Source organism: Pseudorca crassidens, chromosome 3 (assembly GCF_039906515.1).
Source record: "Pseudorca crassidens isolate mPseCra1 chromosome 3, mPseCra1.hap1, whole genome shotgun sequence".
NCBI classification, from domain to species: domain Eukaryota; kingdom Metazoa; phylum Chordata; class Mammalia; order Artiodactyla; family Delphinidae; genus Pseudorca; species Pseudorca crassidens.
Window position 1 is genome coordinate 91423951 of NC_090298.1, and position 27042 is coordinate 91450992.

The window sequence follows — 27042 nt, forward strand, 5'->3', positions numbered from 1 at the left end:
AGGTCAGAGGAAAAGAAGACCATGAACTCTCTTGGTCCAGCATTAGGAATGCAAAGCACCTGGGCACTGTTGATTAGCAATATCTGGGTTTGTTGGCTGAGGTCATATGCTATGTAGGCGTAGCATGTTTGTAGCAGGAATAGGGCATCCAGGGGCCTCTAATTTGCTCATATAGCAACTGAGTCAAGATTATGTCACCCAGTCAAGCCAAATAAGGGATTATTATACCCAGTATCAGGAGTGAAAAGCAGACATTGCTAGAGATGCTGCAAACATAAACAAAAAGAAGATATTATAAATAGTTTTCTGCTGATATAATTAAAAGTTTAGAAGAAATAAAGAAATTTCCAGAAAATAGAACTTACTAAAACTGATTCATTAAGGAATATAAAATCTGAATAGTAGATGGGCTTCCCTGGTGGCACAGTGGTTGAGAGTCCGCCTGCCGATGCAGGGGACACGGGTTCATGCCTCGGTCCGGGAAGATCCCACATGCCGCGGAGTGGCTGGGCCCGTGAGCCATGGCCGCTGAGCCTGCGTGTCCGGAGCCTGTGCTCCACCACGGGAGAGGCCACAACAGTGAGAGGCCTGCATACTGCAAAAAAAGAAAAAAGAAAAAAATCTGAATAGTTTTATAATGCGTTAAGGAATATAAAATCTGAATAGTTTTATAACTAAGAATGAAATTAAAATAGTAATTAAAAAAAAATCTTCCCACAAAGAACACTCAAGACCCAGACAACTTCACCAGCAAGGTCTACCTAACACTGGAAGAACAAATAATTCCAGTCTCACATAGACTCACACATAACCTTGATACCAAAACATGAGAGGTTCAGTGTAAGAAAGAAAAATTATAGGCCAATTTTACTTTTGAACAGAGATGCAAAAATTATAAACAAAATACTAGCAAACCAAAATCAATAATACATAAACAAGATATCACACACTTTGACTATGTTGGGTTTGTCTCTTGAATGCAAGCTTGGTTTAACATTGGAAAATTAATATAACCTACCACCTTTTAAAAGCTTAAACGAAAATGCCAACTTTTCAGGCATAAAAAATAATTCTATTTTTTGCTAAGAAGCTGGAATCAGCATTCAATTTTTGTATTCCTATTTGAGTATTCCCCACCTTCCCCTACCCTTCCCCGGCATTTTCCCATTTTGATTAGACTAATTTTCATCCAAGAAATACGACCATCCCTATGGGCATGCCAACCAAAGGATGTGTATGATGCTTCTCCCCACAGAGAATAGGTCCAGATTAGCATGATCCCCATTTAGTCTTATGGTACTTAAAAATCAGTGACTACCAAGGGCTTACTGAATACATGGTCCATTAATATGCCTTGTAAGAGAAGGATAAGTTGATCCAAAATACCAAGAGAAACAGATCTTTTTAAAAAAAATCTTAAAGTCTTGTAGACCATAGGTGTTACCCCCCCAACCTCAGGGTCAAGTGAAACTCAGTTAACTCTTCTTTACTCCAATGCCTCCTCATTTTAACACACTTTCCCTAAATTCTCCTTTGAATTCTTTAGCCCCGAATCAACCCTCTTGCTTATCTCCTTCATAGGTCTAGTTTAGACAAACCAAGATAGCAAGCTGCCAAATATTATTTTTAGTTTTTTAAAAAGGTTAAAGATGATTACCACCACATCTTTATTAACTGCTGAAGGGCAGACACTTTGCCTTTTATATTATAGTCGGTAAAGAACAGAACAATAGACTCTCAAGCTGGAGAAGAATTGTAAAGGCTGTTAGTTCCAGCTATCCCTTTGGTTGTCTCTAAACTATCTTCCATTTAGTGTTCTCAAGCCTGTGCTTAAATACATTAAGGACTGTTGAATTTACTTGTACAGAGTGGAACATTAAGAAATATCCACTAATGATGATGTTGGTAAGCGCACTTCAATAAGAAATACATTTCTTCATTTCTTTCTTTCTTGTCACCTATCAATAGTCTTGGGGTCAGGGGAAAGGGGAGGGAGTTGCATTTCAAAATGCATCTTCCACTGTATTCCTAATGTTCCATTGAAATTCAGTGTATTGTCCCCAGATAGGACACGTGTGACCTGTATTCAAAATAGGATGCTAATAGACTCACTTCCTAAAGATTGCCAAAGGCCAAAGAACTGACTTTTTTTTTATTGGAGTAGAGTTGCTTTACGATGTTGTGTTAGTTTCTGCTGTACAACGAAGTGTAGCAGCTATATTTTACATATATCTCCTCCCACTTGGACCTCCCTCCTACTCCCCCCACCATCCCACCCATCTAGGTCATCACAGATCACTGAGCTGAGCTCCATGTGCTATACAGCAGGTTCACCTCCCCTTAGTAGGATATGTGCTTCGAATTACTTTTTGTTTTTTTGCTTTTTCTCAGAAGGATACATAGGTCTTTTAAACTATCCTTTCCTACCCAATCCTCCTTGAGACCACAGACACAGATTTTAAGACAATTGGCCTGTGTTTGCATGTAATTTGTGGTGTAGGAAGCTAGAGGCCCTCATGAGAATTGAGCTCCTGAATTTTGTACCAATAATTGACATTAATAAATGACCAAAGACTCATATGGTGATTCTCCTTTGGACTAAAGGATTTACTGCTGCTTCTGTTGATGTTAGTATTATCTAGAAATAGTAAATGTGCTATGACAGGGAAGGCTGACACCTGGCAGCCAATTTGTTCAAATTCCCCTGTGCTTCTTTCTGTCGGTGGGGTAGTTCTGAATTCAGAAAGGTAGCTGCTTCCAGTGTTTCTAAAGGAGTATTTTCTCTCTTTCCACTGAAGGTAATAAGTTAGGCAGTGTTCTCTAAACAATCCACATAAATGAAAGATTAATGACCACTCATAAAATACTGTTAATACATGTCTCAGGATCCCCTAAACACTCTGCATTATCACCTGCCTGTGATGTGATGAGAGGCCCCGGGCATTCAAATGAAGGATGGAAAAGAAAGAACTGGAGGTAGAAAACAGGAGTGTCTAGGGTGGCCAGAGCACAAGTCTGATGAATAAATCATATCTACTCAGCCCTTGCTGCTGCCACTGCCGGGCTGTGCAGATTTCCTTATGGTGCTGGCCACAGGTGTTAGGAAGGCCAGGTGTCCTCTGGACGTAGGAATTGGCCAAGTAGAATAGAGAAGCAAAGTCTATCAAACCTGATAACCAAAGACTGTGAGTTGTTAATGGAATATTCCATACTCAGAGAAACATAACTTTGGCCGTGACCTAATTGGCTATTTTTATTGTCTGTAATGCTGATATTAAGTACAAAACTATTGATGAAAATTTAGCCACTGGTTAGGTGCCAAAGGTTTGTTTTTTAAAAATTGGTAATTTTGGACTTCCCTGGTGGAGCAGTGGTTAAGAACCTGCCTGCCAATGCAGGGGACACGAGTTCGATCCCTGGTCCAGGAAGATCCCACATGCCACGGAGCAAGTATTGAGCCCACACGTCACAACTACTGAGTCCGCCTGCTGCAGCTACTGAAGCCCATACGCCTAGAGCCTGTGCTCCACAACAAGAGAAACCACGGAAATGAGAAGCCCTCGCACCACAACGAAGAGTAGCCCCCGCTCACTGCAACTAGAGAAAGCCCACACACAGCAACGAAGACCCAACACAGCCAACAGTAAATAAATTTTTAAAAAATTAATTAAAAAAACAGCTCATAAATAAAAGAACTGGTAATTTTAACAGGTAAGTTTCAGAACCTGGGAGGTACACATTTCTCTCATATATTTGTTCCCTAATAAATTGTCCAAAATGGGTTCCAAATAACTAAAGTCGTGAAGTGTGACCAGATAATTGCTCACATTTCTGGATCAGTTTGTCACATACCAGGGATTGTCTCATACGTTCTACATATTTTACTCTTATTTAACTCTCACAGCACCTCTATGAAATACATATTATTATCCCCATTTTAAAGATGAGAAAACTGAAGCTTAGGTTAAATAATTTGCTTGAGGTCACATAGCTGGTCATGGTGACTCTTGACTTGACCTCAGTGAATCTGACCACAAAACCCCAGCTCTTAACTACTATTCTATGCAAATGAGCAAAGTCTATAAAATGAAGCTAAAAGAGAGAAAATATCTTTTTTCTTAAAATGGAAAAATGACTTTACTATTCATAGACTGTGGGTGGATCTATGTAAGATAATATATGTAAAGTTGTTAGAACAGTGCCTGGCCCTTATTGGCTTTGAATAAATGTTAGCTGTCATGGTTGTTGTAGTATCTTTAAGGTAAATTTCAGGTGTTCCAAATGTTGGTTTGCCTGATTCTCACAAGGAGCTTGGCCCATGGGAAGGTGGCACAGTGCCTTTGGTGAATAAGTGCATTAATTGCAGGCTTTGGAACCAAACCTGGGTGGCACTTTGAAAATGGGATTGAAGCCCTAGCTTATAGACAAGTACCCACCAGAGCAAGGATCTCAATGTTTGGCAGATTTTCTGTTGCAGCATCCTCTCTGAAAGCAGGGTTTTCCCAGTGATGTATTTTATAAAGATGTCAAATTGCCACTTGTTTCCTGTGCTTTTCTGATAAGAGAAGCATTTGGAATCTGTGCTCTGCCACCTTTAAACACTAAACATTCAGATTTTTAAAAGTATAAATCTTACTTCTTACTTCAGAGCACCCTAGAGGATTATGGTGGCAGATATTATGGCCTCCTTTGGTTCTGTGTATGCAGAGACCTCTAGGCACAGGGAGTGCTTTGACCTTTGGTATTTAATGGGATGCTGTACAGTCACTGTCCTTACTGGCCTGGAGAGCAGCTGCTCAGTGGTTATTATGGACTGAATATTTGTGTCCCCCCAAAATTCATATGTTGAAGCCCTAACCACCAATGTGATAGTTGTTGGAGATGGGGCTTTTGGGAGGGGAATAGTTAGATGAGGTCATGATGATGGGGCCCTCATGATGGGATTAGTGTCCTTATATAAAGAGACATCAGAGAGCATGGTGAGCATGGGGGACAATAGAACATGGTATCCATGTTCAGGAAAAGAAAACATGGCCATCTGCCTGTGGTCAACAGGCTTCTTTTGAGGTGAGCAAGGGGGTGAAAAGAGACTGGCATGAGGCTGAGAGTGAGCCTGTAAACCTCAGGTACCATCATGCTTCAAGGGGTAAAAGGAAGATAGTTACTAGACCTACATTTTTGAAATTTTTCAGTGAGTTCTTCCAAATTAAATGGCGAATTTTGCCTCAGGAATGTTGGGTTTTATCCAGAAAAATGTAATGTGAAGACAGATTAAAAGAGAGTAATGGGAATAGTCTACTGTGTTTTCTTCATTGAAGTATAGTTGATTTACAATGTTGTGTTAATTTCTGCTGTACAGCAAAGTGACTCAGTTATACACATCTACTGTATTTTTTTTTAAATACACTTTGTTTTTTTGTGGTCCATTTATGTGGATACTAATATGATTGCCTTGGCTCCTTAGCAGAGAATCTGAATTCTCAGCATCACTTCAGCAAAATTTGTTATGGTAATAGAGTGAGGGCCTTTTGATCTTGATGATTAACATGGAGCTTGGCTAACCTGATTTTATAACTCTGCCCGAAACTGGGTTTCGGTCTGTTAATACAGCATAATACATTCAAATGAAGCTTCCTTGGGCTGTCTTATCCCAGAACTGTTGTGATTTATTATTTGAAATGAAGTTCTCATAAAGAACTTTGCATGAAGAAAAAGTTTAAGTGTATAATTTATTTTGATTCTTAAAATTAATCTCCATGTTGCTTTTCCTGGTTAAGAAGTGAAACCCTGAGGTACTACAACTGTGAATAATTCAGCAATCCATTCAATAAATGTGTGTTAAATTCCTGATATGTCGCAGGCTATGTGCAAGGTACTGGGGATACCGTGGTGAAACATAAAAGGCAAGGGCCCGGCGCTATGCTTTTTTGCCTTATGTATGAGCTATGAGGCCATCAATGATTCAACCCATCTTTCAACTCTAGGATCGATCAGTCTTCTGGCCACACATTGCTGGGGCCAGGACAGAGAATGTGTGGCAGCTAGGCAGACAGCATACAGAGGAACAGTGGGGAGGAAGGGCAGGCATTTTGGAGTCTGTGCTGATATGGAAAGCAAAGCCATCCTTGCAGTACAGTTGATAGACTTTAATATTAAAATAAACTTTGGGCAATTGCAAACATAACAACAGAGTTGTCTGCTTTGGTACAAAGACATGTCACCCCAGCTATATAGCATTGTATGAAAAAAGTGTTGTGTCAGGCTGACTGAAGATCAGCAGAACATGAACAGTAGAGGGAAACCATCTGAAGTGGTTCCAGACAAAGACAGTTTTCCTAATTCCATTGATGAAATTCACCAATACCCAATAAGGGAAGATTGGAAATTCACATCAGAACCCGCTGTACATAATTTGTAGTTTGCTCTATGTAATTATACTCAAGTAAATTATAGAGGAATCTGTATATGTTCTCCTTTCATAGTACAAATTAAATCATTTTAACAAATCCCTTTTTTAAAATTAAAAGTCATGTATTAAAGACCCACCAAAATGAAAACTCCACAAGCAGGGACTGCAACTCATCATGCTCACTGCTCTGTCCCCAGAACAGTGTGTAGCTCGTCGTATTTTCTGGCCACCCAGGCCTTTTATGTACTCTTCCTATGCTTAGGAAAGGTCTCGTCTTACAAATCCTACCTCCCCAAAGTGGAAGCCAGAAAACAAATTTCCCAGCCTCCTTTACAGCTAAGATAGAGGCATGTGACCCAGGATCCACCAGCCAGCTGCACCTACAAGGGACTTCTACTCAGAAGCGAACACAAAGAAGCAAGCTTTACCCCAAATCTAATTTTTCTAGCAAAGGTGGAGACTGAAGCATCAGTCTTTCTCCTCCAGTAAGGTTTCCCTGCATATCGCCCATCCTTGAGGGCAGTTGGGTTTAGACCTTCTCTAGGTCTACTTTTCATTGTACTTACCCGTGGTATTATAATGATTATCATCTTTAATTAGGTTCTAATCTGCTGTGATAGTTAGGGTAATCCTAGCTGCTCTCACAAACCAAAAATATATGGTGGATCAATCACAGAAGAAGTTTCCCTTTCCTGATCACGTAAAGTTAACATGGTACCTGGGTTCAGCCGACAGCCTCCTGGCAGGAGGTAATTCATAGATCCAGGCATCTTCCATCGTGCAGCTTTGCCATCTGTACCACGTGGCTTCCAAGGGTGCCATGCCCATCTGAACCGGGCCAGAGGCAGAGGGCCTGAAGAATCACATGCTGGGGGTTTTATGAGCTAGCCTCTGAAGCTATGCTTATCACTTCTGTTCACATTCTATTGTTCAGAGCTCATCCATGTGGCTACACCTAACTGGCAAACACAGTCTAGCTTCCCGTAGCTTCTTCCAGTTAAGAGTACATGGACACTAGAAGATTATGACAAAGTGCCGTATCTAACTTTCTATCTTCTCTCTTGCTTCCATCCTCCTCGACTGGGAAAAAGGATGACAGTAAGAAGGCTAATCATACAGTAACACTGTGTAAATCACAGACAGCTGTAGCTCTTATCTGGATTCCCTTTTCTTGGCTCTTCTGTGCTTTTTGCTAAACATTTCTCTTGGGGTGCGGGGAAGGCACACATTCATTGGATAGTTATTTCTGAATGCTTTGCCCAAAACTGCTTTTATCTCCAAGCTCCCCATGTGTCACTCTGAAAGGGAAAGTGCTTAGCATGCAGCCTGGGCGCCACATGTGTTCTGACGCGCTGGCACGTGGATGAGTTAGGAGGTTCCAAATCATTGCCTCTTGGCCTCCCCCAGGCTAATATAGGAAACATCTTTTTTTCGCCCCTGCCTCTCCTGGACCTAGGTGCCTTATCAGCGGCCAGGGAAAGCTGGGAATACGACTCGGGAGCCAGGGACCTCCAGAGCCCGGACTTGCAGAGTCAGTCAGCCCTACAGAAGCTTCTTGAGTATGGGGGAAGCTCTTTGCATCAGCAGGCTGCTGCTTTCCACAAGCTGCTCACACAGTCCCCGCGTTTTGGCAACTCTGTAGGAGGAAGCTATCTAGAGCTGGCCAACACGGTGAGTCCTTTCTGGTTCAGAGAACACATCTTTAGGCCTGTGTGTATGCCAATACAAAATTTGAATTTTGAGCTCCAGGGGACATATCGGGTATTGTCTTTTTTATTGAGCTAAATGTTGTACCATTCCCAGCCTTGCCAATAATGTTAAGGGCTCCAAATACTTAAGATTGGTGACTTCACTCTCACTATTGAGAGCAGAGTGGTCGCCTAAAAAATGTTTTAAGTCTGTATGTTGTACAGATTTAATTACTAGAATATCCACAATGGCTTCACCACAGAATATTTTCTGGGACCAGACATTACAAGTCAATAGGATATAATTCTTTGTGTTCCCTAATTTGGGCTTTGCTCGTTTGAAAAGCAAACAAGAAAATATTTCATTGAAAGTTTGATCATTGTTTCTGCTTGTACTTTAAAAACATATTCTGTTGAAAACTATGGAACAGCTTAGAATTCCATTATGCTTAGTTTAAACTTTTTTACCTCAGGATGAATTAGTACCGTGATGACCTTTGGGTGAAAAGCTGTTGTCTTCCCTTTTAAGCTAGAGCTGGGGAACGAGGTGGGGTTGGCTGAAGACCTGGGCCACGTTGGGGTGATGTGCAGACAGTTTATAAATTAGGGTTGCTATCTAGCCACTGTGTGAAAGGTCCGTAAACCTGCCTTGCTTTTTGAAACTGAAGTTTGAAACCAGAGGTGATATAAGCATCTTGACAACTTCATTTACGTCTATTTACAATCTGCTTTGGGGTAGACTAGTGGTTTTCAGACTTTTTGTGTTTGAGGCATATTTTCTAATTCTGACATTTTTGGTGACGTGTTTGAAGGCACTAACAATCCTAAATACACAGCAAAAATGACAGTACAATCATCAGACAAATCCCAATTAAAAGACATTCTGCAAAATACTTGACCAGTACTCTGTGAAATTGTCAAGGATATCGAAAGTAAGGAAAGTCTGAGAAAGAGAAACTCACAGCTAAAAGGAGCCTAAGAAGATCTGACAACTTCTCATTTGTGGTACCCTGGCTGGGACATCAGGTAAAAACTAAGGAAACCTGGATAAATTATGGATTTTAGTTAATAATAATTATCAGTATTGATTCATTAATCGTGACACTGTATCATAATCATGTAAGATATTCATAATAGGGGAAATTGGGCGTGAAGTATGTGAGAACTCTCTGTCCCATCTTTGCAACTTTTCTAAAATATTTTTAAATATATTAAAAACATACACACACACAATCACTACTATGGTGTAACTATGTCTCATAAAACCTGTAAAAGAACCCATAGTTATTGCACTGTTTGCCACTTGGTCACCCTTCAAGGACATTCTTGCTCAGTTTGAGTAGAACTATTAACTCTCCTAATCTCATCTTCCTGTGTGCCCAGGAGACTAGGCAAGTAGCAGGAAATAAGTCATCTTTCTCTGGCATGGGCCTGGATTTAGGCTGCTTTTACAAATAATTTGCAGCAAGTTGAACTTTACTCTTTACTGTATCAGCTCAGCCTTTTTCAAGACAGACACTGATGTGGCAGTATGGGTTATAGCAAGAATCTATGTTACAGACTGATCAAAATTTAGTGGCCCCCGCTCTGAAGGGTTCAGGGCTTGAGGCCCACCAGTTTTCTTCAGCAGACCTACTGGTGAAAACAGCAGGAGTTGGCTGTTTCCTCCTCTGCTTGACTTCTTGGTTCTTAACCTTTCCAGTAACTGCTTGGATTTTGTTCTGTTCTCCCTTCAATCCTGGTCAGCCCCTGGGCTTCCCACAGCCAGGTTCTCTTTTTGTATTATTGGTGAAGTTTTGGAACTGATGGAACCCTGCCTGTGATGACCTTTGCAGAGGCCAGTTTGAGAAACATTCCCCTTACATGTTGAGCACCCAGCCCATGCAGGAGTGTTCACTTTATTAAAAGTCATGACCGGGCTTCCCTGATGGCGTGGTGGTTGAGAGTCCGCCTGCCGATGCAGGGGACGTGGGTTCATGCCCCGGTCCGGGAAGATCCCACATGCCTCATAGCGTCTGGGCCCGTGAGCCATGGCTGCTGAGCCTGCGCATCTGGAGCCTGTGCTCCGCAACGGGAGAGGCCACAACAGTGAGAGGCCCGCGTACCGCAAAAAAAAAAAAAAAAAAAAAAAAGTCATGACCTGGGAATTCCCTGGCAGTCTAGTGGTTAGGACTCCACATTCTCACTGCGGAGAGCCCTGGTTCAATCCCTGGTCGGGGAACTAAAATCCCACAAGCCACACAGTGCAGCCAAAAAAAAAATAAAAGTCATGACTCATATACTTACATTTGGCACACTTTTCTGTATATATGTTGTTGATGAAAATAATCAATAAACAACCTAAAATAGTAATAGAAAAGTGTTTTATTTGAACCCAGCTGAGGACTATAGCTCAGAAGACAGCCTCTCAGATAGCTCTGAGGAACTGCCCTGGAGAAGCATGGTTTTCAGCAATTTTATATCTTGTCAGAACAAAGAACATTAAACAAGTCAGGGATACATTCCTTCAAGATTAAAAAAAAAACAGATCAGCACATACATAGCGAGTCAGCATGGCCTTGGCAGCTGGGAAGGGTGTCTTATCATTGAGGGGGTACTAGCATTGGCGTCCCAGAAAGGGAGGCATTTAATCTTTATTTCTAACATAAACATTCTTTACTTCTGGCCCTTTTCTTTATTAATTAAAGCAGATGTACAGTATGTTTGATAGGCCACAAACAGGGTATTTTAGTTAGCATAAAATTCAGGTTAACTCATGTATAAGCCAGAATGGCTTCTCCACAACTCAAAATGTGAAAATCTTTTTTATCAATGTTATATGTCTATAAAAGCTTATAATGAACACATAATCAATGGTGGTGACCTATTCAGTAGTATTCATTAGAATACGTTGAATAAGTTTTTTTTTTTAAGTTATAACTCCACGAATGAAGAAATAAAGTTGTACATTCTCACTTAAGGTGATCCTTGGTGAGAACCAGACCAAAATGCAAATGCAGGGACTTGCAATCTATGACGATGATTATGTTCTTTATTTCCTCACTGAATTGAAAATGCACAATTTTCAAAATATATTTTATTGAAATATACATGATTTACAATGTTTTAATTTCTGCTGTACAGCTAAGTGATTCAGTTATACATATACATGCATTCTTTTTTATATTCTTTTCCATTATGGTTTATCACAGGATGTTGAATATAGTTCCCTGTGCTATACAGTAGGACCTTGTTGTTTATCCATCCTATATATACTAGTTTGCAACTGCTACCCCAGAACTTCCCCTCCATCCCTCCCCCACCCCCCCACCCCTTGGCAACCACAAGTCTGTTCTCTATGTCTGTGAGTCTGTTTCTGTTTCGTAGATATGTTCATTTTTGTTGTATTTTAGATTCCATATATAGGTGATATCATATGATATTGGTCTTCCTTTTTCTGACTTACTTCACTTAGTATGATAATCTCTAGTTGCATCCATGTTGGTGCAAGTGGCATTATTTTAACGGCTGAGTAATACTCCATTGTGTATATATACTACATCTTTATTCATTCATCTGTCAGTGGACATTTAGGTTGCTTCCATGTCTTGGCTATTGTAAATCGGGCTGCTATGAACATTGGGGTGCATGTATCTTTTAGAATTAGTGTTTTCATCTTTTCTGGATATATGCCCAGGAGTGAGATTACTGGATCATATGGCAACTCTATTTTTAGTTTTTTAAGGAACCCCCATACTGTTTTCCATAGTGGCTATACCATTTTACATTCCCACCAACAATGTAGGAGGGTTCCCTTTTCTCCACACCCTCTCTAGCATTTGTTACTTGTAGACATTTTAGTGATGGCCATTCTGACTGGTGTGAGGTGATACCTCATTGTAGTTTTGATTTGCATTTTTCTAATAATGAGCAGCTTTGAGCATCTTTTCATGTGCCTTTTGACTATCTGTATGTCTTCTTTGGAGAAATCTCTGTTTAAGTCTTCTGCCCATTTTTCAGTTGGGTTGTTTTTTTGTTGTTGTTATTGAGTTGCATGAACTGTTCGTATATTTTGGAAATTAAGCCCTTGTCGGTTACATTATTTGCAAATATTTTCTCCCAGTCCATAAGTTGTCTTTTTGTTTTGTTTATGGTTTCCTTTGCGTACAAAAGCTTATAAGTTTGATTAGAGCCCATTTGTTTATTTTTACTTTTATGTCTGTGGCCTTGGGAGACTGACCAAGTCTCAGAGAATGTTTTGTCTATGTTTTTTTTAGGATTTTTATGGTGTCATGTCTTATGTTTAAGTCTTTAAGCCATTTTGAGTTTATTTTTGTGTATGGTGTGAGAGTGTGTTCTAACTTCATTGGTTTACAAGCAGCTGTCCAGCTTTCCCACTACTACTTGCTGAAGAGACTGTCTTTTCTCCTTTGTATGTTCTTGCCTCCCTTGTCAAAGATTAATTGTCCAGGGGCTTCCCTGGTGGCGCAGTGGTTGAGAGTCCGCCTGCCGATGCAGGGAACACGGGTTCGTGCCCCGGTCTGGGAGGATCCCACAGGCCGCAGAGCGGCTGGGCCTGTAAGCCATGGCCGCTGAGCCTACACGTCCAGAGCCTGTGCTCCGCAACGGGAGAGGCCACAACAGTGAGAAACCCATGTAACGCAAAAAAAAAAAAAAAAAAAAATTAATTGTCCATAGGTGTGTGGGTTTATTTCTGGGCTCTCTATTCTTTTCCATTGATCCATATGTCTGTTTTTGTGCCAGTACCACACTGTTTTGATTACTGTAGCTTTGTAGTACTGTCTGAGGTCTGGAAGAGTTATGCCCCCTACTTTGTTCTTTTTCCTCAGGATTGCTTTGTCAATTCTGGGTCTTTTATGTTTCCATATAAATTTTAGGATTATTTGTTCTAGTTCTGTGAAAAATGTCATAGGTAATTTGATGGGATCGCATTAAATCTGTATATTGCTTTGGGTAATATGGCCATTTTAACAATATTTATTCTTCCAATCCAAGAGCATGGGATATCTTTACATTTCTTTGAATAATCTTCAGTTTCCTTTATTAATGTTTTGTAGTTCTCAGCATACAAATCTTTCACCTCTTTGGTCAGGTTTAGTCCTAAGTATTTTATTTTTTTGATGTGATTTTAAAACAAATAGTTTGTTTACATTCCCTTCTGATATTTCATTGTTAGTGGAAAATACACAACTTAAAAATATGATTTAAACTGATAGACCCTTGATAACTCCTTGGACCCTGTGGTAAAGGGACTTTTGAACCCCAATTCTTCATCCTTTCCTATATCTTCACTGTTTGTCATGTGACTTTGGTGTCTTCCTGTCAAATATGTGAGAAATAATAAAAGATTGTTGTTTTAACTATTGTGTTTAGGGTGGTTTGTTTCATGGCAATAGTTGACTCAGGGTCTGCTCACAGTGGTCCATGGAGCCCAGATTGAGAAATACCCCTTATAAGTGGCCAAAGAAAGCAAATAGCCTCTCTAAAGTGCACACTTGGGCAATCCCTTCACTTATAAAACCATATTAAAAGTAATTTATGTTCCTTCTAGAACAAATCCTGAACTAATACAATTAGATTCTGGGGTTTGGGTTTTTTTTTTTTTTTAAAGTAGCTACTAAGAGCAAAAGGCATTTTATTGGTGCCCAGTTAGGAGACAAGAAGCACACACTAATTCACACAGGGAAAGTTTAACATAAAAAGTGATTAACTAGTAGCAGGGGATTACCTACTGAGGAGTCAGGAAAATCTAGTGAATACAGGAATAGTACACATGAAGAGCAGTCACTTCCTCTAAAACTGAGTCAAGTACCCAAGGAAGGAATATATTTGGAAGAGGGCCTCCCTTCACCCAGGGCTGGGATTCAGACCCCCTTGACAAGGAGTGGCTGGTACCCACTGGACGGCAGAGAAATTCCCTGAGATGCCGTGGGCCAGGGTTGGCAGCAGGAAGCCAGCTCTCTGGAGTGTCGGCCCAGCTGGCTGGGATGCCACCCACTGGCGCATCACTGAGAAAGTGCCCACAGAGGAATTCACTGGGAGGCTGCCTACCAGAGTGGTAGCAAAACCCACCAAGAAGTGCCCTAAATGGTGGCACTGAAACATACTGGGGATGAGTGCCACTGCATGTCCTGTGCTACTGGCCTTGGGAAGAGTCCCGAAGAACCAGCATTCCCTTTCTCCCCCAGTGGCGCTCCAGTGCCTCTGCTGACAGGGGACAAATGTCCATCTTCAGGATCATAAAGCAGGGCAAGGAAAGATGGGTTTGGAGATGAGAGAGATAAACTGATAACTGGCACAGGCATTTTTAACATTGAGAAGCTTCTGATAGCATCCTACACAAGATTTACCTTTCTAAGCATCCCTTCTTTTCTTCTACTACCAAATACCTGTCTTCTTCTCCTTCTGCCAGACACAGTGCCTATTATGACTTTGAGGCTTAACACACTGTTTAAAATGCAAAGGCAACAAGATGATGTTGTGCATAGAAACTTGTGCCAATTAGAGTTTTATCTGAGAAGCAGAATGGCTAACCATGATATAGAATAAAGGATCTACAGAAACAGACTCACAGACATAGAGAATAGACTTGTGATTGGCAAGGGAGAGGAGTGGTGGTGGAAGGATGGATTGGGAGTTTGGGATTAGCAGATGCAAACTATTATATATAGGATGGATAAACAACAAGGTCCTACTGTATAGCACAGGGAACTATATTCAATATCCTGAGATAAACCAGAATGGAAAAGAATATGAAAAAGAATATATATATGTATAACTGAATCACTTTGCTGTACAGCAGAAATTAATGCAACATTGTAAATCAACTATAATTCAATTAAAAAAAAGAATAAAGGATCTATGGTGAAGCAATCTATGCAGGCTGTTGTTCTGCGTCTGTGTTGAGTCTAAAGTTACTCTAGGTCTATCAGATCAGCAGATAAGAAGGAAAGCTGGATGTAGAGGACAGCAGGACAAGTGCGAATGCATGAACACAAATTGAGACCCCATGAGGACAAACTGGAACCCACTTCTATCTCTGAACCATGTCCAACCCTGATGCTGTGGATGACCCACAGGAGAACTGGCACCCATTATCAGGGAACCACACACACATCTAGCCCGGGACTCAGAGAAGCTGAAGGAGGTGGCCTTGGGAAGTTGGAGTTGCTACAAGTCTGATTCACCAAGGAGGAAAGCAGCAGATTGGCAACAACTTTCAGAGCATAAATAGTATGACTTCTTCACTGCTACCTCTGGCCTTCACATGGAGTGTCTCTCATGTCCAGACAGAACCATACAGGAAACAGAACTCTGGGAAACATAGTTCCAGCTTAGCTAAGTTGACTTAGCACCACAGAGCAGCAGAGAAACTGCCAGTGCAATCTGTACTGTATTCCTAAAACTATCAGCAAAACAAAATGAAACACTTTGGTTTAGTAGAGAAGAGATGCAGTGGAAAGGATATACTGCCTGTTTGCTGATGGATTTTCTCTCCAAAGATTTGTATTTCAGAGAAGAGTGCAAGTATAAATTATAATGTTATAGATTCTAAGTAGTGACATATTTAAGTATTATAAAGCATAAAACACAGCTGAAGTTTTATTTTCTAGCTACAACCCTGATAAATTACTGAACAAAGTATCAGTTTCTTCATAGATTCTTGCAGTCATGCTACTTGGTTTTTTAAGTATTTATTACCAGGTTTATTAATTTGTGTTAAGAAAAATATTGATAATTCATTGATAATGATTAATTATGACTGATTATACTAGAAAAGAAGTCATGTACAAGATATAAAGTATTTGATTTACAATAGCCAGGACATGGAAGCAACTTAAGTGTCCGTCGACAGATGAATGGATAAAGAAGATGTGGCACATATATACAGTGGAATATTACTCAGCCATAAAAAGAAACTAAACTGAGTTATTTGTAGTGAGGTGGATGGACCTAGAGACTGTCATACAGAGTGAAGTAAGTCAGAAAGAGAAAAACAAATACCGTATGCTAACACATATATATGGAATCTAAAAAAAAAAAAAAAAAAAAGGTTCTGAAGAACCTAGGGGCAGCACAGGAATAAAGATGCAGACATAGAGAATGGACTTGAGGACACGGGGAGAGGGAAGGGTAAGCTGGGACGAAGTGAGAGAGAGACATGGACATATATACACTACCAAATGTAAAATAGGTAGCTAGTGGGAAGCAGTCGCATAGCATAGGGAGATCAGCTTGGTGCTTTGTGACCACCTAGAGGGGTGGGATAGGGAGGGTGGGAGGGAGACGTAAGAGGGAGGGGATATGGGGATATACGTATATATATATAGCTGATTTACTTTGTTATACAGCAGAAACTAACACACCACTGTAAAGCAATTATATTCCAATAAAGATGTTAAAAAAAGATACAACAGGATTATTATATTTGAAAAAAAATAAAAATAAAAGCTGCCTTGGGGATCATGTGAACTCAAAATAAAGCTCAACTTTTAGATGAAACAGAAAAGCTATAAAGTATTTGAACCAATATAGAAAGCTGATGAAAAGTTAAAGTCGTCATTTGTCTCCCCATGTCTTCACCAATTTTTTTATGTATCCCTTATTTGCTTTTAATATAAGGAACTTTCTATTTCTTCTTTGGTAGTATTAATTACTGTGATGCTAATGATCCTAATATAATGCTGTGATCATTAGGGTACTTGCCAAACTTGGGATTCCCATATTGAAACCTTTGGTCAAGAGGATGTGTCCTGTCTTTGTGGTCAGAGCAAGGCTGATTGTTCTGTCAGCACCCTCTTCTGGACATTGTTCAGAATCAACGAACAGGAAATTCTTAAGCATAGGGCATGCTTATCAACTTTGGGATTTTCAGGAAATTAAGACAGTACAAATGAAATATTGGATTTTTTTTTTTGAAATATTGGATTTTTGAGAGTAGCTACGGATAGGTCTAGAATATAGGGTTGATAAAAAAATTTCTTCAGAATCTTGAATTGTCACTTCCAAATGATTGAAACTGAATTTCAAAATAAATCATCAAGGAGTTTGAAAATTCTTAAAGAGTTGTCAAAAATTTGGAAATGGAAGATTACTGGTTACCCTTTCAAAGTCATATTAGAGCTCCTTACAAGTCATCTGAGGCTACAGGAGATGTAACCTCGTTTGGCTTACCGTTTATGAATGGAGGGTAGCAGAATATACCACCCCAAATATGACTATAGGAGTTCAGTGCATGCCACTCTAAAATATGTCATTTTGGCGTTTTGATTATTTTGAGCTGCTGGCACTTGGAAAACCATAAATACAGGGAGAGGCTTTCTCTGAATTCCCCTTATCTGCCTAAAGACTGATCCTTCAGAAGGAACTCAGATGTCATAGATCCCCTTCCAGGAGTTTCATCAACCAGGGAAGATTGACTTCTTTCAAAGGAGAGGAGAATAGAAGTCAACACCACACCCTCACAGACTTTGTCAGAGATGATCACACCTCCCATCTATTCTTCTAAGGGCCCATTCATCTTTCCTAAAAATCATTTACTCTCCCCTAAGAGTCTTACATTCCCCCAACCCTTTCCCTATTAAGATGGTATTTAATCCTGAATTCTAAGCCACCTTGGGGAGGTACTTCCCCCCCCCGCCCCGCCCCCCCCCCCCCCCCCCCCGCCACCCGCACCGCCGCCCCGCTGGGTTTCTCTCAGGTACACATGAGGTATACATATTAGTAAACTCGTTTATTTTTTTCTTGTTAATCTTTTATCATAGAGTCTCAGCTAGGAATTTAGGGGGTAGAGGGAAAATTTTTTTCCTCCCCTACACTGTTAGTTAGGGTCCAGACTCTTCAAATGTGGATGTTAATTTGCAGAAGGTTGATAAATTATCAGTGGTTTTGATAGAGATACAAATTATTTTTGTTGGCAGAAAGGATAACCTTTTGTTAACAGACAACTGTTACATTTTACTTGCCCTGGTGAGACATTAACCGGTTTTGTAACTGCCATCTTATTCCGGCATTCTTTTTCTTCTCCCCCTTCTGTGAATCAGCTTTATTCTTCTGGGTCCCTCAATGAATTAAATAAATCTTAAGAAAACTGCTTACCCTATATTTATATGAAAGTTCTGTTTTTCCTTTTATGAAAATTATACTTCAACACTGTGTTCTTTTTCTGTTTGCTTACTGCTAGTGAAAATAGAGAAGTAGATAGGAGTTAACAAATGAAGCACTTTACAAGGGTCGTTTCTGTGTAAATTACCTCGTTACCCGTAGATTAGGCAGGCCCAGCCAGTCTCTTACTGACTCTCCCTTTCTCATTTATTTTATAGGACTTTAGATCCTTTCATTCTTCTTTGTCTTCCATCCTCACCTCCACACACAGCAACCTCACCTCCTTTCTTTGAAAAAAATCCCCCCACATGGCCCTACCCCCATGTCTTAGGTCCTGAAGCTGGTACTTCCTGTAAAGGAATAGAAAGAAATATAGGGTCCTGTAAGTTCTTTATCTCCAAAGAAATTCATTACATCCCCAGGGCAACTAGGAACTGGTAGCATCAAGCTCTGCCGGGTTTTATAAACAAGTCACCTTGGTTCAATCCTTGGTCAGTATGAAGGAGAGTATGGGTGTATATGCAAAGCTATCATTTTAGCTCACACTTCTGTTAAGTATGCAACATGAAAGCATAAGGAAGTTGCCCCCCTACCCCCTGCAACAAAAGGGATGAGAAAGGAAGATTTCTCTGGATATTTATTTGCCTTGTGGGAGATTTCCACAATTGTACAGAGATGATTTATTATGGTGTATTCTAATTCTTCACAAAGATTGAGTTATTAAAAGTCTTCACAAATAATTTTTAATCTCTAAGATACTCGGCAGTCGTAAATTTGAGATTAAGCTCTAACATCATATTGAAATGATAATACTCTTTTGGAGAAGAACTTTAAATTTGACAAAGGTCTTTATTTATGAAAATGAAGATGCTGTTTAAGGATTGTTGCTGTTACTATTATTGCTATTAATATTATAAAACCTGCAGATGCAGGGTCTGTGGTTTACGTTCTGGGTTTTTTTTTGGAGAGCCTCTCTGTTCTTGGTTAGAGGAATCTGAGCTTACTCTTACTTTTTTCCCACTCCTCTTAGCTTAGCTTCTGTTTCCTCCATGTCTTTGTCACAAATGGAAGAACTGACTAACATATATAATGGCCTGAGGAATCCCTTTCTTCCTCACCTATAGTCTGTTCAGACTGTGAAGAGATAATATGACCCTCTTTTTACCAACAAGTTATCATCAACAAGGTATACAAAAAGCAGGCACACCACCCTTCAGAAGCTTTTTTTTAATTTTTTTATTTTTATTTTTATTTTTTTTTTTGCGGTACGCGGACCTCTCACTCTTGTGGCCTCTCCCGCTGCGGAGCACAGGCTCCGGACGCGCAGGCTCAGCGGCCATGGCTCACGGGCCCAGCCGCTCCGCGGCATGTGGGATCCTCCCAGACTGGGGCACGAACCCGCGTCCCCTGCATCGGCAGGCGGACTCTCAACCACTGCGCCACCAGAGAAGCCCCCAGAAGCTTTTAATCTTGGGAATGACCAGAGTACCCACACAGCAGATCCTCATACTACTAGGAACAATTGCTCCCAGACATTGCAATTTCATGGCCTGATAACACTTCAGAAGATTGAAACTTGCCAAATTTTTATGTTGCTAAAAATCAAAAGCCAATCTATCTACTATCCAGTATCACTATCTACTGTCATTTCATAAAAGAAAGGACTTTTTAGCAACCAAAGATAGGTAGTTATCTCTAGATAAGTAAATAAATGAAAAGATACATTTAACATCATGGAAGAAATCACAATTGTTCTTGTTTTTAACATTTCTTCACGAACTGATGGGAGTAGCTAAGGATGTGGACTTTAGCACCACACATCGTGCCCTTAGGTCTGACTTCGGACAAGTCATTTAGCCTCTTTTAGCATCCGCATTAAGGAAATTAGGAATAATAATACCTTCCTCATATGGTTGTCATGGGAACTAAATGGATAATGCATATAAAGTGTTTAATACAATGCCTCATGCAAATAGATGCTCTGTAAATGGTAGTGGTTGTTATGGCTCTTTCCCCCAGCTCATTATCAGAAACAAATTTTTGAGAGTTACTTACAAGTGGATTCATTTGGGGTACAATTTGGAAACAGAAATGTAAAAATTGTGAAGAAAGGAGATCTTCCAAGAAGATTTAGAGATATTTATTGAGCACTTTTTTATGAGCTAGGAGCTGTCTCAAAGATATCGTTAAAAATTATAGTAAATGCACTTGTACATAGGATATTTTTGGAAATCAGATCGTGAAAAAGCATAATATTATAATTCCTACCTAGAGATAAAAGGGCCCTTAAAAAAAACCCTGGTCTAACCTCTCACTTGAAGAATGGGGGCATGGAGTCCCAGATCAAACTATCTGCTAATGCTAATGTTACACAGGGAGAAGGAGAAGGGAGACTAGAGGGCAGGTGTCCTGACAGCCCTGCACCGACACCACCATGCCCCTGCCATTGGCAGGAGAAGAAGCAGCTGCTGGTGGGAGACAAGGGACCCTTGCATCTCTCCTTACCATATTTGCTATTGGACGCTGGGTCACTCTTCTGCCCTGCTGGGTGGTATCTTTATCCTCAAGTCTCTTTCATGAGCTGATGTTCAGCCAGGACACTCTAGTACAGACAACCATTTGTTCAAATCTTGGCATACTTCTATGCCAGGCCCACTCCTCTCCTGGCTACCTGGTCTCCTCTCTCAGGAGGCCCCTGCCTCCCCATGATTCAACCTCTAAGGGGTGAATGCTGGCCCTGCAGGGGCCCCAGCACCGCTGCCAGCTGGCATCTTGCAAGCGTCCATTCTGTATGCCAGTGGCTGTGCCACACCGTTTGTCAAATATTTTTAATACCTCTTCTGTCCTTTGGGCAGTCTGTTGGACTGAAAACAATAAATCCATTTTTAGGGCCTGATAAGAGTGTGGGAACAGATAGTAAGGTAGTAGGAAGCCATCAAATCTCACTCTCTTAATAATTTACATTATTTTAAAATGATTCTGCTGGATAGTTCAACAGGGGTTCAAGTTTTATTCTGTTTTCTACTGTCTTTGGGGTAAAGATATCTGATTTACCAGGACAAAGGTATTTTGCAAATCTTAAAGTACACACTAGAGGGCAGTGGCCCCATACCTAGACACCTGACAATTTCCACTGTCTGCATTTCTCTGGCCTTCCTGTGTGTAGGGGAGGGAGAGGGGAGTCTCCTCCACATCTTATAAATGCCGTTTACGCCTGAAGTGTTTTCTGAAAATAGACCAGCTGCTTGGCAGCACCCTGTCATTCCTTGTTGTTTCTTTTCCATTCTGCTTCCAATGGTTTATCTCAGTGGGGTTTTAATAACAGAGTTATATTAACATCTTAATGATCTTTCTTTTTTCTAAACACAAGGCGAAGGAGAGATAGGAAAGATACATTCCTAATTTGGAGTATTAACGTTTTCTATCTTTGCATCTTTGTGAATAAAGTCATGAATTAAGAATGAGGAAGAAGAAAGGTACAGTGAGGTGTTATTGTATATTGCAAATGCAGAGGCTAAAACCATTTATGTGAGTCTGCAGAGCTGCCCCCCGTCCCCATAATAACTAAGGAGAATCATGTTTCAGCTCAGCTTTACCTCTCCTGCCTACTTCTAAGCAGGAGAGAGTCCTCACTGGGAGAGGCAAAGCTGACCGGTATAGTCAAGAGCAGGGCTGGGGTGAGGGGGCTGAGAGATAGTAGAGCCACTACGCCTGTGGTTGCAGAGCTCTGGGTTAGCAAAGAGAGAAGTTCCAGTGCAGCTGAATAGTGTAATGAAGTTCAAGAGGAAAACAAAGGGACATTGAGAGGTATGTCAGTGGGTTATTTATGCATCTGCCTTTGATGGAATCTGAGGACCCTAAATAAAGGATTTGATTTATTTTTAATTACTTTTGGTTGTTGGACTGTTTCTTTGAAAAGAATAACCCTCTAAAACTGGATTATGTGAGTCCCTTAATTTATAGGCATATCTCAGAGATATTGCAGTTCCAGACCACTGCAATAAAGCAAGTATCAGAATTAAGTGAATCACATGAATGTTTTGGTTTCCCAGTGCATATAAAAGTTATCTTTACACTTTACTGTAGTCTATTAAATGTGCAATAGCATTAGGTCTAAAAAAACAATGTACATACCTTAATTAAAAAATACTTTATTGCTAGAAAGTGCTAACCGTCACCTGAGCCTTCAGCAAGTCTTAGTAGTAACATCAAAGATCACTGATCACAGATCACATAACGAATATAATAATAACTTAAAAGTTTAAAATATTGCCAGAATTACCAAAATGTGGCACATAGAAATGAAGTGAGCAAATGCTGTTGGAAAAGTGGCACCTACAGACTTGTTGCCACAAACCTGCAATTTGTAAAAAATGCTGTATCTTTGAAGGGCAGTAAAGCAAAGCACCATCAAATGAGGTATGCCTGTATAAATGTTTTATATTGAATGAATTTGCAGCGGTTTGTTTTTGAATTTGTGAAATCTAAAGCAATTGTGTTCCTTTATATTTATTTTTAAGTGTTTTTCACTAAGTTTACTCTTAAACACAGGAGGGAGATAAGATATGCTTCTTTGGATTCACCCAACCAGGTCTTGGTGGGAGAAGGAACACCTAGACCCTCGTAGCAGCCTGTGCTCTGCAACAGGCTGCGACATGGGACTCCCTCTGCATTTCTCTTGGTGTTGCTAATGTTTATTGAGCATTTACTATATACTACATGTTGTGTTAAGTGTCTTGCATAGATTATCTTGCTTAATTCTCAGAACAACCTTATGCCATATGCATGGTTATGATCCCTGTTTTACAGATGAGGAACCTGAGGATTAGGGAGGCTGCCTGGGATGAAACAGTGAGGATGCAGCAGGCTGAGGTTTGAACTCAGGTTTGCCTGCCTCTGACCTTATAATCATTATTTATGTGCCCCTAAAGGACAGAGCAAAGCTGCAGGCAGTTCCATCATGAAATCATCCCTCCTGACCAACCTTACAGAGTGCAGTGCTATCTCACACACCCTGAACTGGGGATGGGTTCTTGATCTTTTTCCTTCAGAGGACAGAAATGATGCCCTGGCTGTTCTGGGGATAGCCTGGGCCACCACACACACACACAGAGACACTGGTTAGGTTTTCATTTCTCTGACTTTATATGACATTGTCACTGGAGAATAATTAAAACTCCTGGTGGATTTATGTTGGGGCCTCCTGACACGGTTATATAGGTACTTATGCTGAGATGGCAGGGGAGATCAGCATTAAATGCTGAGAGAAATGCTCCTGCCATTTTGATGCAGTTAGAGGCATCTATCAAAGATGCATTTGGAACCCAGAAACCTCAATCTTGTTGCCAAGAATGCTGTAGGCTTTCTTCAGCTAGACTTAAAGGTGGAGAGAAAAAGTAGTTAGTGGAAACAGAGGTGGACCCCACCTTAACTTGACAGTAGATTCTTCAGGGGCAGAGGAGTCATCCCTTGCCCAGTCCTGTCTCCCTTGGTCTTTGAGGTAATAGTCCTTGTGCCACAGATGAAGGCAAAACCTTCTTGTAGAGACAAAAGCAGGTAGAAGGACTTATGTGTCCGTACTACTACTACTAATCATAATTGGTCACATTTGTTAAGTGTTTATTATGTGCTGGATATTGATGAAATGGCCTTGCCTGTATCATCTCATCTACTCCTTAGATGGTCAGCCGCTCTTTCAAGCTTGACCCCTCCCCCAACTATCACTTACTCTGCTATTTATTTCTTCCAGGGGAGGGAGAAGGTACTGCTTATTTGTAACATTGGCATACATACAAGCTCAAGAAGTAAACGTTGCCAATGACTAAGGCACAAAAGGATCAGCAGATCTATGAATTAGGGTGTCAGTTACACTTCTACTGAGAAGAATAATTTGCTAGTTTTTAGATTTTATTTCATGTTTACAGACATCAGTATGTTTTATACTAAAATAATAATAATAATAATTAGTAGTAGTAGTCATATTGTAATAACCCAAACGTCAGCTGCCCCTTTGTCCTTCAGTTTCAGCGTCTGTGCCATCTCTGGTTTTGCCCCATTGCAACCCAGATTTGGAACCCAGAGAGAAGAATCTATGATCATAAAAGAATTGGTGAGCAATTTTGATTTTAGAAAGGGAAGAAGTCATGGAGGAGATCTATTATCACACCACCGCCCCACACACACACCCCTCTTGTTAAGCAAGGAGCCTAAGTCCATATTAGGCACCTCTGTCCTCTAGAGACCCTCTGTCCCAGATCTGAGGCTTTTCTCTCTATGATCTACACCCTTCTCCCCCAGCAGTGCCCTTGCTCACTCTTCTCTATGTCCTTCTTTTTCTTAGGTGGGATGCAAATTGCTCTCCTAATAGGTTATAGTTTATAAACCTTCTTTTGTTACTAAACATGTCCTTAGCATCTTATGCTTCCACCCTTCGTGGTTTTGAGGTGTTCCTTACAAAGAAGCTCCTTACAAGAAATTCTAGGATATTACATTTTCATTCCATTATAGAAATCAGCATTACTAAGACAGAATTCTTAAATGAGGGACTATTTACAGAATCTTAATTCTAAATAGTCTGATATAGTCCAACCCAATTCAGATATCTTACATTTAACAATACTTGAAGGAGTTCATTAGCATGGGAATTTATGAAGATGACAAAAATAGTGTTGGGAATGACCAAATCCATACTCTGTAGTGAGAACCATAGAAAATTCTCTATAAACTTAATATGGGGACTTCCCTGGTGGTGCAGTGGTTAAGAATCCACCTGCCAGTGTAGGGGACAGGGGTTCAAGCCCTGGTCCAGGAAGATCCCACATGTCACGGAGAAACTAAGCCCATGTGGCACAACTGCTGAGCCTGTGCTCTAGAGCCCGCGAACCACAACTACTGAGCCCACGTGCCACAACTACTGAAGCCCTCACGCCTAGAGCCCATGGTTCCGCAACAAGAGAAGCCACTGCAATGAGAAGCCCACGCACTGCAACGAAGAGTAGTCCCCACTCCCCACAACTAGAGAAAGCCCGTGAGGAGCAACGAAGACCCAACGCAGCAAAAAACAAACAAACAAACTTAATATGGTACCAAAACGATGTATAAATAATACATGGTGATTTCTATAATAATCATACTTCCCCTTTACTATGAAACCAGATGTAACCTTTAAACAGGCAGTCCTGGTTCTGGCTGGGTTCTTCTGTGGGCCCATATTACTCATGTCCCTAGTTTTGACTCATAGTTAGCTATGAGAAATTCAAACCATATCACATTCAAACACATCTCCACTTCTGTCCACTAATGGATTTAATCAAGACAAAACATCTAATTTACAACCAAAGGTGTAAATGAAACCCTAATTCATGTATTTGCTCATTGCCTTCCCTCTCCCGCCCTGCCCCCCACACACCCAGAGGCATCTCAGGTTACCTTTTTATAATGCAGTCCAAATTCCCAATTTCACCACAGCTTTCCAGAGTTTAGATACATTAATATCATGTCTCTGTTAGACCCTGTTGGCTAAAAATATTCCCAAAGAATCCAAACAGGTAACTGTAGTATCAGAGTGCTAAAACCATATCAGGGTTGGCTATGGATGGATGTTTAAAAATTCCTGTGAAATTTAGCTGTAGTGGCTCCTTTTTAAGCAAAATACATGTTTATGCTCTTAAAAGTTGAGTCTGCCTTCAAATTAATTAAACCTCAATTGGAACAGCATCATGCATGGTAATACTTTCCATTAAGTAAATGGATTTTAGTTGTTCAGTAAAATATTGAAGATTAACACTGAGATTTAAGTTTTCCTGGGCTTACAGCACTCATGATTCTGGGCGATTGCCTATGATAGCAACAAAAGACTTTTCAGGGAAGTCCAAGGAATAATATGAGAATAAGGATGGCTAATGTCCAGAAGTGGAAGACTTTTTACTTAAAACTTGGACTTGGGTCATTAGAAATATAATGAGAGAAACTTAGGCAACCAGGACAACCAGAATTTAATATGTTTGTCTAGATAGGTTTTGTTTTGAGGTTGAAAATTCAGTTTGAACATACTTATTGTATGAATTACTAGTACTGACCCTACAATATATTATAGAGGGGAGTTGTTGACTAGGATTTGTGGTGAGAAGGAACGTCTTTTTCCTATCCCCTATACCTTATTTATCTTAATGTGAAGTATAAAAATGGTGTGAAAACCCTCTACAAAGGGAACAATCCTCCAGAGAAAGACAAATATGATATGATATCACTTATATGTGGAATCTAAAAAAATGTTACAAATGAACTTATATACAAAACATAGATAGACTCACAGACATTGAAAACAAACTTATGGTTACCAAAGGGGAAAAGCGGGGGAGGGATAAATTGGGAATTTGGGATTAACAGATACACACTACTATATATAAAATAGATAAACAATAGGGACCTACTGAATAGCACAGGGAACTATATTCAATATTTTCTAATAACTCATAATGGAAAAGAATCTGAAAAAGGATATATATATGTATATGTGTGTGTGTATGTATATATATAACTGAATCATTTTGCTGTACACCTGAAGCATTGTAAATCAACCATACTTCAATAAAGAAAGAAAAATAAAGTAGGGAACAGTCCTCAACATTTATTTTCCTTTTCGAGTGAGCTAAGGGGGTAGGATGAAATTAAGGAAATGAGTATTTGTAAAATGGCAGCTCAGAGTGACAGCTGCAGACTTGAATGAGTTTCCAGCTGCCTTAGGATTCTCAGAAAGAAATAGAGGTAGTATTATTGGTTCCATTTATTTTTTTCTTTACATTTTCTGTGTGTTCAAAGCTACCTAAAACCAGCATCTAA

General features: G+C 40.2%; 1 protein-coding gene across 2 annotated transcripts in view; it reads left to right on the forward strand.

Annotated features, from left to right (window-relative positions):
• Window positions 1–27042, forward strand: part of MCC (MCC regulator of WNT signaling pathway) — a 464176-nt gene that overhangs the window by 130998 nt on the left and 306136 nt on the right. For both annotated transcript variants that reach the window (XM_067731409.1, XM_067731408.1), the window contains one exon: window positions 7866–8080. In XM_067731409.1, coding sequence (XP_067587510.1) covers window positions 7866–8080 — 215 coding nt within the window. The remainder of the gene's footprint in view (window positions 1–7865; window positions 8081–27042) is intronic.